The sequence below is a fragment of the Arctopsyche grandis genome, chromosome 3 (assembly GCF_051622035.1).
Source record: "Arctopsyche grandis isolate Sample6627 chromosome 3, ASM5162203v2, whole genome shotgun sequence".
NCBI classification, from domain to species: Eukaryota; Metazoa; Arthropoda; class Insecta; order Trichoptera; family Hydropsychidae; genus Arctopsyche; species Arctopsyche grandis.
Genome location: NC_135357.1, coordinates 6,802,357 through 6,815,932, shown reverse-complemented (window position 1 = coordinate 6,815,932; position 13,576 = coordinate 6,802,357). Strand labels below are relative to the sequence as shown.

Below are 13,576 nucleotides of genomic sequence, written 5' to 3'. Positions count from 1 at the left end.
TTGGCCAGCAGAAACCAGTGGGATTTCAACTTTGTCCAAAGCATTACATATATACTAAACACTAGTCTATTCTGCTGGTTGAATATATTAAAATATACATATATATTAATTGCACAAAAAATATCAACTCTTCTAGAACCAAACCCAGCCTAGCTTCAATTCCGATTCAATCCAGAACAAATCTCGCCTAGCTGCGTTCTAGAATAACATTGTAATTTCCATCGAAAGTGTACAACGAAATATTACACATATTTTAATGTGTGAACGGGATACATACATATGTACATACGTATGTATGTACGTTAACTTTAATTAATTATGTACGCGTTCACCTAACGATCCGCTTATTCACATATTAATGAAAATGTTTGACGAAGGTTTTCATTGTTCTTTGGGATACGAGAGAGAGAGAGAGAGAGAGAGTGCTCACTCACCCCCTCCCCCCATTTCATATATTTTCACCCTTATTTCTCCACTCACAATACAGCGGTTGGAAAATTATTTTCCCCCGCTTAATTTCAGTACGTCTCAGTGTATGCAGTTCGTTTGTGATGCTGCCTGCGCACACATAGACTCTGTGAAGGAATGTCGATAATATTATGCGGCATCCGGAAAATTCTAGCGCCCAGGATATTGTGGGAAAATTCTCTGAATTTCCCTCCTCCTTCTCTATTCCTCGCCCCCTCCGCTTTCTTTCTGGCGCCTGTTTTCTTCTCCCATCCTTTGGAACAATTCTACTCTTGAACTAGCGTTTCACATAATGATGCTTTCTTTCCTATCGAAATTCGTCCACACTAGACGGGAAAATGCTCTCGTCATACGAGTCAACTCACTCGGCGGGCAATCGTTATTTTAAGTTATTAATGAGTGTTTGATCTAACAATAGACAATGCGAAACCGTGCGGAAATTTTAGCGTTCCTCCTTTATTGCACAATACGCGTTGAAATGATGTAATTTTCATAAGTCATTATGTTGTAATTAAGTGACTTGGATAATTCGGAATGGCGCGTTTCAGTAATTATGACATGTAAGTGGATTTTATATACGGTGTAACTTTATAACAACGTCTTTTAATGTTCGAATTTTATAGGATCATATGGAGTTTGGAATTTCTAATAGGGGAAGTATGCATAGAACTTGAAATGTTCATAATGTAATCATGAAAGGACAAATCATAAATAAATCTTGTTACATATTAAAACTACAGTTTTTTAAATTGTTTTTAAACTGGCTCAACTAGCATCACCCGACTGACAGTACTACATATGTACTATGTATACATTTTGTGTTAGAAAAGTTGCTAGTCTCTAAATGATTACTATCCAGCAGCATAAATCAGTGGTTAGCGTATGATTCTAGCGGCTGTGAGTTCCCGGGTTCGATCTCGTGATTTGACGTCGTTTGAAAATAATTTATTCCGAGTATTATCTGTCGTGCTGCTGGTCAGACTTGGATATTTGTGACTCCGAATCGATCGATTCCTATCGGAGTTTGCTAATTCATCTGATTTCATTGATTAATCAGTTTCTCGCCAAATTGGCCACCTACCATCTAATTGTCACCATGGTAAATATATTTTTAAAAAAATGTTAGAAATTTGTATGACATTTTACTCAGTGGCAAAGCTTGGTGGTTGCGTTAATGCAAACCACCGAAAGTTTGCCGGGATCACTTCCGTTAGTTTGACTTTGTTTGAAAATAATTTATTCCGAGTATAATCTGTCGTGCTGCTGGTCAGACTTGGATATTTGCGACTCCAAGTCGATCGATTCCCATCGAAATTTGTTAATTTATCTGATTTCATTGAGGAAAACGGTTCATCACCGAATTGGCCTCCTACCTACCGTCTAATTGTCACCATGGTAAATGTATTTTTAAAATACTGTTAGAAACTTGTATGACATTTTACTCGGCAGCAAAGCTTGGTGGTTGCATCAATTCTAACCATCGATAGATTGCCGGGTTTGGTCCATTTTTTTTGGTCAGACTTGGATATTCGTGACTGCAAATCAATTGTTTCCCATCGAAGTTTGTCAATTCATCTGATTTCATTATTGAAATGGTTCTTCATCAAATTGGAGAAAAACATCCTACCCACTATTTCACCACTTTTTTCATATAATTTCACAAATCTATTATCTATAAAATTTATATACACATATATGTATGTACAAGTTTAATACCATGGAAGTCGATCAGGGGCAACCCAATAACGGCATCATGGGAAAATGTAAAATTGGCGTCTATCGGCTACGCCACATTTCCCAAAGTATAAATAAATAAATATTGTATTGTTGGGTGGGGATAGGTTCAGGGATGGAAATTATAAGCCAAAGTCAATTCACAGCATTTATTCTACGACTCACACGAAGTCCACACGGAACCGCCTCTTTCTCGAGATTGTCTATCCATCATCTGCTCCCTACTTTTAAAGGCAGGTAGCCGAGTGGTTTGAAATGCAATAGTCCGAACAACTCTTTCCCATAAACTAAGAATTCCATACAAAAATTGTTGAAAAAATCACATTTGTATTTCCAAAACGTTTAATAGTCAGCAGTATAAAATATTACAAACGGGGAACTCTAGTTACTAATCTAGTTAGTAATAATCGTCGTTCGTGTTAAGTTACAGGCTAAGAATCATTCATCATCTATGTATGTATGTATATCGTTACACAGTGTTATAAATGGGAATAACGAACGCCCACTTAATCGCGGGTAATTCCATCAACTGAACTGATTATCCTCTCAGTTCCAAATTGAAAATCGCAATCGTTTCATTCGCGAAAAATCATACGATCGGCGTTGACCGATTTGGAAAACGGCCAGAGCTCGTTAACGACGGCTGGCTGTAGGTCGATCCGATGAAATTCGCATCCATTTTTTCAAAAACGATTTCCACCATATGCAATTAAGTTGTGATTTATTGGTTCGATCTGGAAATTCTCGGGAAAATTTCTCCGGGTTAACCTTTCGCCGTATGATATTCAGAAATGCTGGCGCTATGCGGGTGAAAAATCAACAAGTGCCATTTACGCACTTTCCTTATCTAATTTATTCATCTATGTTGACCCGCCTAGGTAACTATAATATTTACTATATGTATGTATGTGTGGGTTGAAACTCGTTATTGGCATTATGTAATTCGAATCGACCCCACACCCGAATGGCGCATTTAAGGGGGTGTAGCTTTTACATAGTTATTTTGAACTTTTTTTTTCCAGTTAAGCTAGCCGGCTCGATGCGGATAAATCACTCTATTTGAAAGCAGGAAATGGAAAAGGAACTGTAAAACGATATTAACCTGCCGAGTTGGAATGATGACTTCGTAAAAGTTTTCTCTTTTTAATGGAAATGTTCGAATTGGACATTGTTTCGATGCTAATTTGCCGTGTTTGTGTACATGTACGCTTCGGCGAAATAATTATACAGATTTAAATCTTAATTTTAGTACGGAAATTCATTTCATTTCAACGTTATCTCTTATGTGAGGTGTCCAATAGATTATGTAATAACTCTTTTGTATCATCGTCATTGTCTTTTACCATCCACTACTAGGTGAAAGTTTCCATTCGTCTCTGTTTTGCGCAACTCACCCCACACATTTTTCTAATTTCTTCCACTCATCTCCAATGCGGCTTTCCTTTCACCCTTTTACATACATTCTCTCAGGTACTATTCCAGAACTTTTGTCTAACTTTCATCCATTCTTTTAACCACGTGACTCACCCATTATATCAACTTCCTTTGACATACTGTTAACCCACGTATTCCGTTTCCTCATTACTATTTATTTTGTATAACAACATTAAAATCTCTTCTCTCTTTATTGTCAGGACTATAAAACATTTACGACATCATTATCAAAACATTATCTCCACTTAGTTTTGTCTATTTTGGGTTCATTCCTTCCAGTAAATGTAGTCCTGGAGAAGAGCTCTGAAGAATATATTAAACTAGATATGATTAACATATATAGTTGTTTCGCCAAAGCAATTATTGTTTTTGAATACTCAGAGTTTATTAAACGACATATGGACAATTTCGCACACGGCGATCTCGAAGATGACAATCGTTGCCACAAAAATCGCAAATACGTAGGTTTGATAACTCTCGGTGGTTGGAATTTTCGATTGCCAGATATGCCGTGATCGAGATTTTAGTGACGTGTGCGAGATCGCCATGTGCGAAATAGTCACCGTACTCTTTAAAACAATGTGAATCATACGTATTTAATTTTGAGCTATACTAGTGGGTTATTATATGTATTTAAATTTGAATTTATAATCAGACAACGGTTATTATGAATTCAATTAATGTCAATTAGGCAATTAGAGAGTAGGCAAAAGTACTAGCGGTTAGCATATTATGCTTTCGAGCAGATTAGTCACGGGTTCGAGTCCCACTAGAGTTCCGCTGCTGGCCAGACCTTAGTTTGTCACCCCAGGTCGATCGTTTCTTATCAAAGTTTGCTTATTCTTCTGATTTTCATTGAAACGGTTTCTGTAAAATTGACATCCCCTTCCCCATCTCTCTTGATAACCTCAAGTTATTCACCGTCTTGAGGTTCGCCAATTTGATAATAAAAATGCTGCAAAAATTTCTCCACAGATGGCACTGTGGATGTTTGTATGAATGCGGATTTGTATAAATGCTTATGTATACTGATTGTATTGTATCGGTATAAGTACACTCGTCGCTTTGGAGCGATCTGCAAAAAGACGAGTATATATGTACATATAATGATTTATAATACATAGTAGTCAGTTACAACGATCGCACAGTGTGAACAGAGCAGAGTGGCACGTGCGAATATTGCGTACGATTTGGCATTCGCAGGCGCGAATTGTAAACATCGAGGAAGCACTCTTCGGTTCTACGATTTCAATAATATTTTACGACGACGACTTTCCAACACTACTTTCGGATGTTTTTACTTTACTTTTTTTTCGTTCGCCGTCGTCGTTTAGAGAGAAAGCGCCATGCCAATGGAAAAAGCGATAGCCTCGTTCGGCCATTTGTATTTCCGACTTTGTGGGGAGTTTTTACGGAAAATTGATTTCGATGGCGACAACAACCGCATTACAAATGGCCTCCGGGCACAAAAATAATATTTGTCGATTTAAAATATCAGAAATAGACGACCAAACGGCTCGCCCGGTATGGAGTGATTTGTCAACATTAACGCGTTCATAAAAGTCACATACCTATAATACATATATATATATATATATATATATATATATATATATATATATATATATATATATATATATATATATATATATATATATATATATATATATAACTTCTCTCGTGTAATTTTTTATTTTACGATCGGTGGTGTTTCTATTTTTTTATGCACGCACTTTAAATCGATCTTTCGAGTTGTTGAAAAGTATTATATAAAAGACAGCGCGTGTTCATAGGGCTGTGAACCGCCGTTGGATCCATTGATTGTGATATACCCAGAGAAATGTTATAATACTAGAAGGGCCTTTACGAATAAATAAATTGTGTCAATATTACGCGGTACGTCTCCATAACGCACGGAATACAATCAGATCAATTTACTAATAAAAATGTATCTCATGTTGTTTATTGTGTGTTTTTTAATGCATTGTGCAATTTTTAACGATGCACTTGCCCATCTTGCGAGTAATATAAACAATACGTCAAGCACCAATCAACAAATACGCCAGATGCTAAAATTATTTAGGAATGTCTGTGGACAATCGTCACTTGACTACAATATAACGTCTAAAGCCACTTCTATTATTATAACATTTCTTTGGATATACCTACATATATTACTAAACATCGGGGCAATTGAAAATAGCAATAGACCGGGGTCTCTCTCCATGCAAATCATCAATTCTCGTTAAATGAACTCTCCGTTTCTATACTTGTCTCGTCGGCTTGGTACTAGGATCATCATAGTAATCATTCCAGAAACATTTTCCAATACATATCTCTACTATGTTACGACTTATCTCAACTTTTAATTCAAATATAATATTTATTAAATGCAAATTAATTATTGTAAATAAAATTATTTTCAATTTTAAATTTTTTGGTTTCATTACATACATATTACATATTACATTGCATACATTACGGAATTGTCCCAAATCGACACTTACCGTCAAATAAACGTATAAATCTAAAATATTATTGTAAATTTGAAATTAAACTCAAATAATGGTGAAAAATGAGGGTAGGTTGCTAAATTAGTAGGAACCGTTTCAACAATGAAATCATTTACATATATTGCCAACGATTGACCTGGAGTCACATACGAATGTATATCAAAGGTTTGGCCAGCAACACTTGATCGTGGTAAATTTACGCCCCTATCTGATTTTTTTTCAGTAAGTGTTTCGTAATCAGAAATAAAATATTCTCCTTATTCAATATATTCAATTAAAAAAATCATTGAGAAAGTCTGTTGTAAAATATAAGCTTAATGGGCTACTGTTCGAAGAAGAGTATCCTCAAAAGTTTTTATGTGTTCATAATAGATTGACATGTTTGTGTGTGATGAGTCAGGGTTTCTCTAATTAATTGTTACTGATTTATTGGATACAGTCGCTAAATGCAATTTTTAAATTTACGAAAAGGTATGAAAATATTGAATTTTTCACGAGAGGGAGAGCGAAGTTTATAAATTTCACGAAAGGGAGCGGCGTTCCCATGCGCTCTCGTCAATTTTCAGTTCTGCAATATATGTATGTACGTACGTATTCAATAGAGTAATCCTCGATTTATAAGAGAAATAGGATTTTATTGGAATTCCAATAAGTATCAAGACTCAAGGTCTTGTTTTTTTCCCTTTGGATATGTATAATACATATGTAGATAGAATAACCACAACGACATAAACATAAAAAAATTTTATCAACGTCAAATTGAGGCCTAAGATCAAAAAAACTTCAACCAAAAATAGTTTCACTATTCATACTAAAAGGATGAAATTTAATGAAAAGTCTACAGAATATAATTTCATAGAAAATACTAAGCGTTCGTGCATAATCGTCTCATTTTTCAGTCCAACTGAACATTCTAACAAACAACCACTCCTTTTATATAAAATTTTACATAAAGTATCTGAATATACATGTACGTATACATATGTATATATATTCCGACACGTTGTTTTTTTTAATATACATACATATAACAAGCTTCTACCGAGTTGGCACCCCTTCGTTCGACCCTGGTTCCAGTTAACCGTCTGGCAAAAGGTCAAGGAACGGTTCACCTTTAGTTTAACTTCACACACCCCGCGTGCAACTGGTAGTTGTGCCATATTTAATATCATACATACCTTTCACAACTAATTCGTTGAATTTGAATTTTAATTTGCAGACGCAGCGAGTTCCTAGGATGCGTATCGTTTCCGTTGAGTCATGCTGTTAAGAAGGAGATCAGCGGGTGGTGGTGCCTGGTCTCGCAGACGGGGGTGTCGGCGAGACCCCACTACAAGGTCCAGAACCCCGTCTTCAGGAGGACATCCCCTATGAACGGCACCAGCATGGCTGCCGAAACCCTCTCCAAAGACGGAGAAGACTGCTCCAGCAGAGATGCCAACGAAACTGGTAAGAAATGCCTGCAATTAGATGTAGCTTTGAACACATTGCTTAACTTTGAATATGCCACTATTTAAGCTATTGCATACCAGTAGAGAGGTCGTGGGTTCAAATACGCTGCTGGCTTAATCTTGTGGTTATTAAAAAAAGCAGATCGACCGTCCCCTTCTAGAACTTTCTAATTTTTCTAGCTTAATTGTTGTGATGGATCCAATAAATTGGTATCCTTCCCTTCAGTTTCTCTCAAATTCAAGTTATTAGCATTTCGAATTAGTTGAATCTTATAAAAATGCTATCTAGATACTGTATCTACCTTCGCTCCAAATCTTAATTCTTTGGTACGAGTTCATTTTTCGAGTTTTCATCAACTCGGAGTTTATGCCGTAAGGGCCACCGGATGTTTTTATATAATAAAATAAAATTTAATCAGTACTTTCCATAGAGAGCAGTCCTCACTATGTGTGGGCAAAATCCAAGAGATAAAGTATCAGGCTAAAAGAAACCAACTGTCTCAAAACTGTTTTTTTCTTGTTTTTTTATTTGAATCTGAAGAATCGCTTATCTTATCCTATCCAATGTGGTAATCTTTCATGGCTAAAGCTCGACTTACAGAGTTGTTTTTATTAATCAATTGATACTTTATTCGATTTCTCTTCTCTGCCAAAGGGCTAATTTTTGTAAACCATATTTTCAGAGCATCATGCAAATTATTTTTGATGTTTTTGATAGTTTATATACAACTATGCAGAATTTCGTTGGAAATTCTTTTGTTGGAAAATTTTCCAGAGAACTCAAGACGTTCATTTTCATTCTGGTCATGTATTATTTTCCATACTTCGACGTCTAGTATTTTACTTAAAAGTACATGCATTCTAGAATTTTCTTCCATTATATGGAGTCCTACTCATATGACTCATTATTGTAGATTTTCGAGAATCCGAAAACGGTTTCTCAGATATCTTTATATGAAATTGTATGGTTATTATCCTTGGCTATATCCTAATGCTTTCCTATTAGGTTCTTAATGAATTTAAGTTTTATACACCTAGTAAGTTCAGGGACCTGAGGAATCGTGTTTTGTTGTCACCTCTTGTGACTCGCACAAATATGTTGGCAACGTCTCCAATATCTAGAGCGATATATCTGCTCAACCGGGTTGCTGGTGAAACTGACCTGTTTAATGTAAGCTGCGCTGAACTGGTTGAGTGGTTGTGGAGCCACGCCCGAGGTTGATTTTTTCAATTATAAATATCGTCGAGCACAGATGTTTTATATACCTTAATTGTGTTATGATTGTGGGACTGGCCACAGTGACGCGTTAGAGTAGAGTAGGCTAATATGTAAAAAATTAAATAATAATTATTAAGATTTAACCTATTATATATACTTTCAAATGTAGTTAGCATTGAAATAGAACAATAATATTCAATAGCATATGACTATAGACTATACATGTATGTACATATGTATGAATGTATATGTATGTATAATTGAACCCAAAACATGACATACACAGTGTATGCTGCAAAACTTGTAAATGAGATTCTTATCAGGTCATTAAAATCAGTTTTTATGCGTACATTATTATTACATAGCTTATTTTCAGTGTCGATAATCGATAAATGCGGTTTGAACAAAGGCATAATATGGCCAACTCACGCTCCTCACGCTGGTTGGGTGATTTAAAACCACCCTCTCGTTCATAATCCCTTTATAATTGTTCATCGATACGTATTTCCCATCGAAATTCAACGCATTGTGTTGTTTCTGTGCGGTCATTCAATTGTGTCCCTCACAGTTGGACCAAATCCAGCAAATCCGTTCACTTTTTCAACTATCCCTCCCCCTCGCCCCCCCTTCATATGTATATGGGGGCTTAAAACGGTTTGCTTTCAATTTTCCGAACAATTGTGAAAGTTTTGCCAGGGAAAAATGAAAATTTTCCTCGCAAATGTGCAACGTCGACCGCATTTAAAAGAAAACATACCATAAATCAAATGGAAAGCAGGAAACTTTTGATTTATTTCCTTATCTGTATTATATTATAGATATGAAATTTGGAAGGTGAATTTTGTTCGGTCGGAATGTTTCTGCAAATGGCTCTTGTTTGTTTTTAATGTGCTGATAAATATGTATTTTATTATTAGCTTATTATTCAGTGAATGTAAATATAAAGTAAATGTTGCAAATGAGGCTTAAAGTAGGCGAGTGCTTTTCAGATTAGATTGCAAGTAAAAAAAAATATGTTTTTCAATATAAAAATGACATATAATAAAGTTCTTTACTAGAATAGGAATATCCAATGGTCAAATTTTAACTTTTGAGCTTCAATTTGAATTATCTTTAGCATCATCATCACTTTTTTCAAGATTACATTATTCCTATTCCGGGCTAAGATATTTTTTATTATTATTTATTATTTTATTCAATCGATAATTCACACTCGTCTTAAACGATTCCTCCAATGCAACGAGTGTGCTATACATATTAAGAATTATTAATTATATTTTTAAATTAAACACAACATCTATAGTCGAACATTGTACAGAAGTATTGTAAGTATTATATAAGGCGAATACAAACAACGATAAACATCCACAGAAGCATCTATGGACAAATTTGCAGCATTAATACTAATCAGCGAAAATCGAGATGCTGAATATTTCGAATTTTTGCGATAGAGATAGGACAGGGATGCCTATATGTTGGAACCGTATCAATGAAATCAGATAAATTGTCAAACTCTAGTAGGAAACGATCGACCTTGGAGTCACATATCCAAAGGTCTGGCTAGCAGCACACACCTGTAGTATAACCCATGACCACACAATTGAAATTAGCATTACATGATAACCATTGATCTATGCTGCTGGCTATATGTAATTCATTTGACTCTATTCATTACAAGGCTCTTCTATACTTCACTTCGCTTATCGGTCTGACACTGTATCCTACATTCTTCCGATCGTTTTGAAACTTTGCCATTTTGCGTGGTTTGGTCAACGGTAGAAATTTAAATCACTTCCGTCAGTACGATGGTAAAAAATAATCGTAATTTTTCTTATTAATTCGTCAGCCTAATATATTTAAATTGAATATCTTGCTTCTTGTTATTCTCTTGGGTACCATTTAAGTATCATTTCCGTCCTTACATATTCCTCCAATTTATATTTAAATATATTTCATTGGTCCACTTTTCAGTTTTATTCGTCTTACAATATGTAACTATTAGCCTAGTGTTCATACTTGGAATGTTTTAATAAAATTACATTGTTCTGCAATTGGGTTGCAAAGTTGATTTGGGGTTGTTCTGTAAAATAATTATTTACCTATATAATATAGAGCACACGCTATAGTCGTATGATTATTGAATGCATTTTATAATTGTGAATTTTATAATGTTTTAGGTACTGGTGGTAGGCTTGCTACACAACAGCGAGAAGCGGACGAACATTTGTTCTTAAGATACTTAGAATTGGACCCCATCGAGGGTCCTGATGCTGCACCCGCAGCCGTGCAACGAAAAGCATCAGGCAATCGAGCTGGAAGAACACCATTCACCACCTCAAGAAGGTATCTATCAATTTTCTATAATATTGTTGCGTAGGGGTGGGTGGAGGATCCAAGTAAAAGGCCAAAGTCGTGTCACAGCATTTATTGATGATTAAGGAGATACACACACTGGCAGTGCTCAGTCCAGAATGTCTTGATATCGCCTGAGTACCGCCTTATAAGGGGCAGGTCTTTCAGGACATCCGGTTTGTTTACCTATTGTTACGGTCACGTACTCGGATATGTATTCCCACGACACTCAGCCCCATGGTATTTATGGTCACTTCTGAGAACTCCACGGGAATGCGACCGAGTGCTGCTACTACGCCATTGTTTAGCTTACTTGCACTTAGTTTGCAGATAAGTGCAATATATAATGTTTAATTTTGTAATTTCAGACTTGTAAGACCTCCGGAGCAAGGCTTTGGGTTTTCAGTAGTGTGGACGAGGCCGCCGAGAGTGGAAAGAGTGGAAGCTGGACGTGCGGCTGAAAGAGCAGGCCTCTTGCCTGGAGATTATCTGGTATTCGTAGACAGACACAATGTGGTAACAATGCCGGAGTCACAAGTCCTCACACAAATCAAGTAAAATATTTTCTGATACTAACTTTTCTGATGTTGTTTTGTGATTGAATGTATTTTAATAGTGATATTTGTTTGGTTTCAGGTCTAGTGGTACTCAACTGCTGCTGGAAACATTCAGACGTACGCCAGGACAGGGTCCGGGAGGCGGAATTCCAGGACCTATATCTCTGTCGGGAGCTGCTCGTGGATCTATAGCCTCACATGTTACCATTTCAGAGGCACCATGTTCGCCTAGGGCTCCGGGGCGTGCGCCCTCTGCCCGCTCTCTAGCCGAGCCCCGGAGAAGACCGGTCGCTTTGCCCCATCTGGCTTTCACTAGAGAGGTCGGTCAGGGACTCATCGTTTAATATAATTTATAAAGATTACATTTGAATTTGATAATATCTGCTATGTGTGGATATATTGTATCGATACATATGATAGTACAATGATGAATAGGTAACGTACTAGTCAGTGTATAAAATGTCTGTTTGATACTATTGTTCTTCTGCACACAATTTACAAGGTTTATTAAGAATAATGTGAGAGATTTGCATTGCATTATCCAGTGTGTTTTGTAATATATTGGCGATTTTACATCTGTGTAATGATTTTGTTTAATAGAAATGACGGGAACGATTTATGCTGAAACTGTGTGTGTAAGCGATTTGACGTTCAATACTATTTAAAATTACTATTATTTTTCATTTGTAAATCTATGTTCCTAATAATTTAGTGCTTAAATATTTATTGTAGTCAAGTAGTAGACGTATGTACGATGGTTAGAAGTCAAATTGAAGCAAAATTTTTTGCTTGTAAAAATATTTTTTGTTACTGTTTTTATAATAATTCAAGTTTCGATGACTATTTTAATTATTATATGATTTAGATTTTGTAAATCGGTTTTTATTTTTATTTTAAATATTATTTTAGATACTTAACGTGGTCGGCAGGCAAACCTGCACCACTATACAATGGGGCATTTAACGCTTAGTTTTCGTTGAATTTTTCAACAACAATTTAATGTATATAGTTAAACATTTATAGTAAATTATGTATTATATAATTTGCATTGAATTTTAAATACTTGAATATGAACATCAGACATTATGATTTTTTTTTTTGTTATATTTATGTTATATTTTTGAAATTGTATAAAATTCTTGCACATCTAGTCTTAGGAAATTTTTTAAAATTTAGATGAATTTTTGGCCAGTTCTTTTTTTTTGTATTGAAATTTACTTTAATTATTTTTTTAGTGTTAAAAATATGAATGTTGAATAGTTTTATTTGATGGCAAAATCTAGGATGAAATTTCGAAAAATTTAGGAAAATTTAGTTTGATAGTAGGTACATAATGATTAGTCAATTTTTTTCGATAAATTGTGGATCAATTTTGAAAATTTTGCTTTTACGATAATCATAGCAAACGAATAAGATCGATCATGGTGCATAGTAAATGTATTGTTAAATTAGAAAATAATATGTTTGTTTTTTTTCAATTATTATGAATTATTTTAAGGTTCATGTATTTTTTCTGTTAATTAGTATTAATTATTTATTTTTTTTTGTTTTGTTAACTGTTCACTCTTATGTTTTATTGTGTTTTTATTTTGTTTTATTTATTTTTTGTAAATATATTTGTGAAAATTATCATTTTTTTTCTTTGATTTATTTTTCATCATACCCAAACTTAGGCTTGGGCAAACTGCGGCTCGATTCGAATTTTTGTGCGGCCTGCCAAATTGTTGGTTATATGTTAAAATTGTTATATGTTGGTTATATGTTAAATTTGGCCTGCCAAATTGTTGGTTAACTGTTCGACAAATGACGACTTTTTTTTGGTTCAGAGACGAGATATGACTTTTCTTA

General features: G+C 35.0%; 2 protein-coding genes across 2 annotated transcripts in view; one reads left to right on the top strand and one right to left on the bottom strand.

Annotated features, from left to right (window-relative positions):
* LOC143909810 (uncharacterized) overlaps positions 1-13,576 on the bottom strand; it is a 231,333-nt gene that overhangs the window by 139,549 nt on the left and 78,208 nt on the right. The window lies entirely within an intron of this gene.
* Positions 1-13,576, top strand: part of PsGEF (Protostome-specific GEF) — a 101,339-nt gene that overhangs the window by 58,308 nt on the left and 29,455 nt on the right. Inside the window, exons 12-15 of the mRNA XM_077428294.1 lie at positions 7,369-7,598; positions 10,997-11,162; positions 11,540-11,725; positions 11,808-12,048. Of these exons, the coding sequence (XP_077284420.1) occupies positions 7,369-7,598; positions 10,997-11,162; positions 11,540-11,725; positions 11,808-12,048 (823 nt within the window). The remainder of the gene's footprint in view (positions 1-7,368; positions 7,599-10,996; positions 11,163-11,539; positions 11,726-11,807; positions 12,049-13,576) is intronic.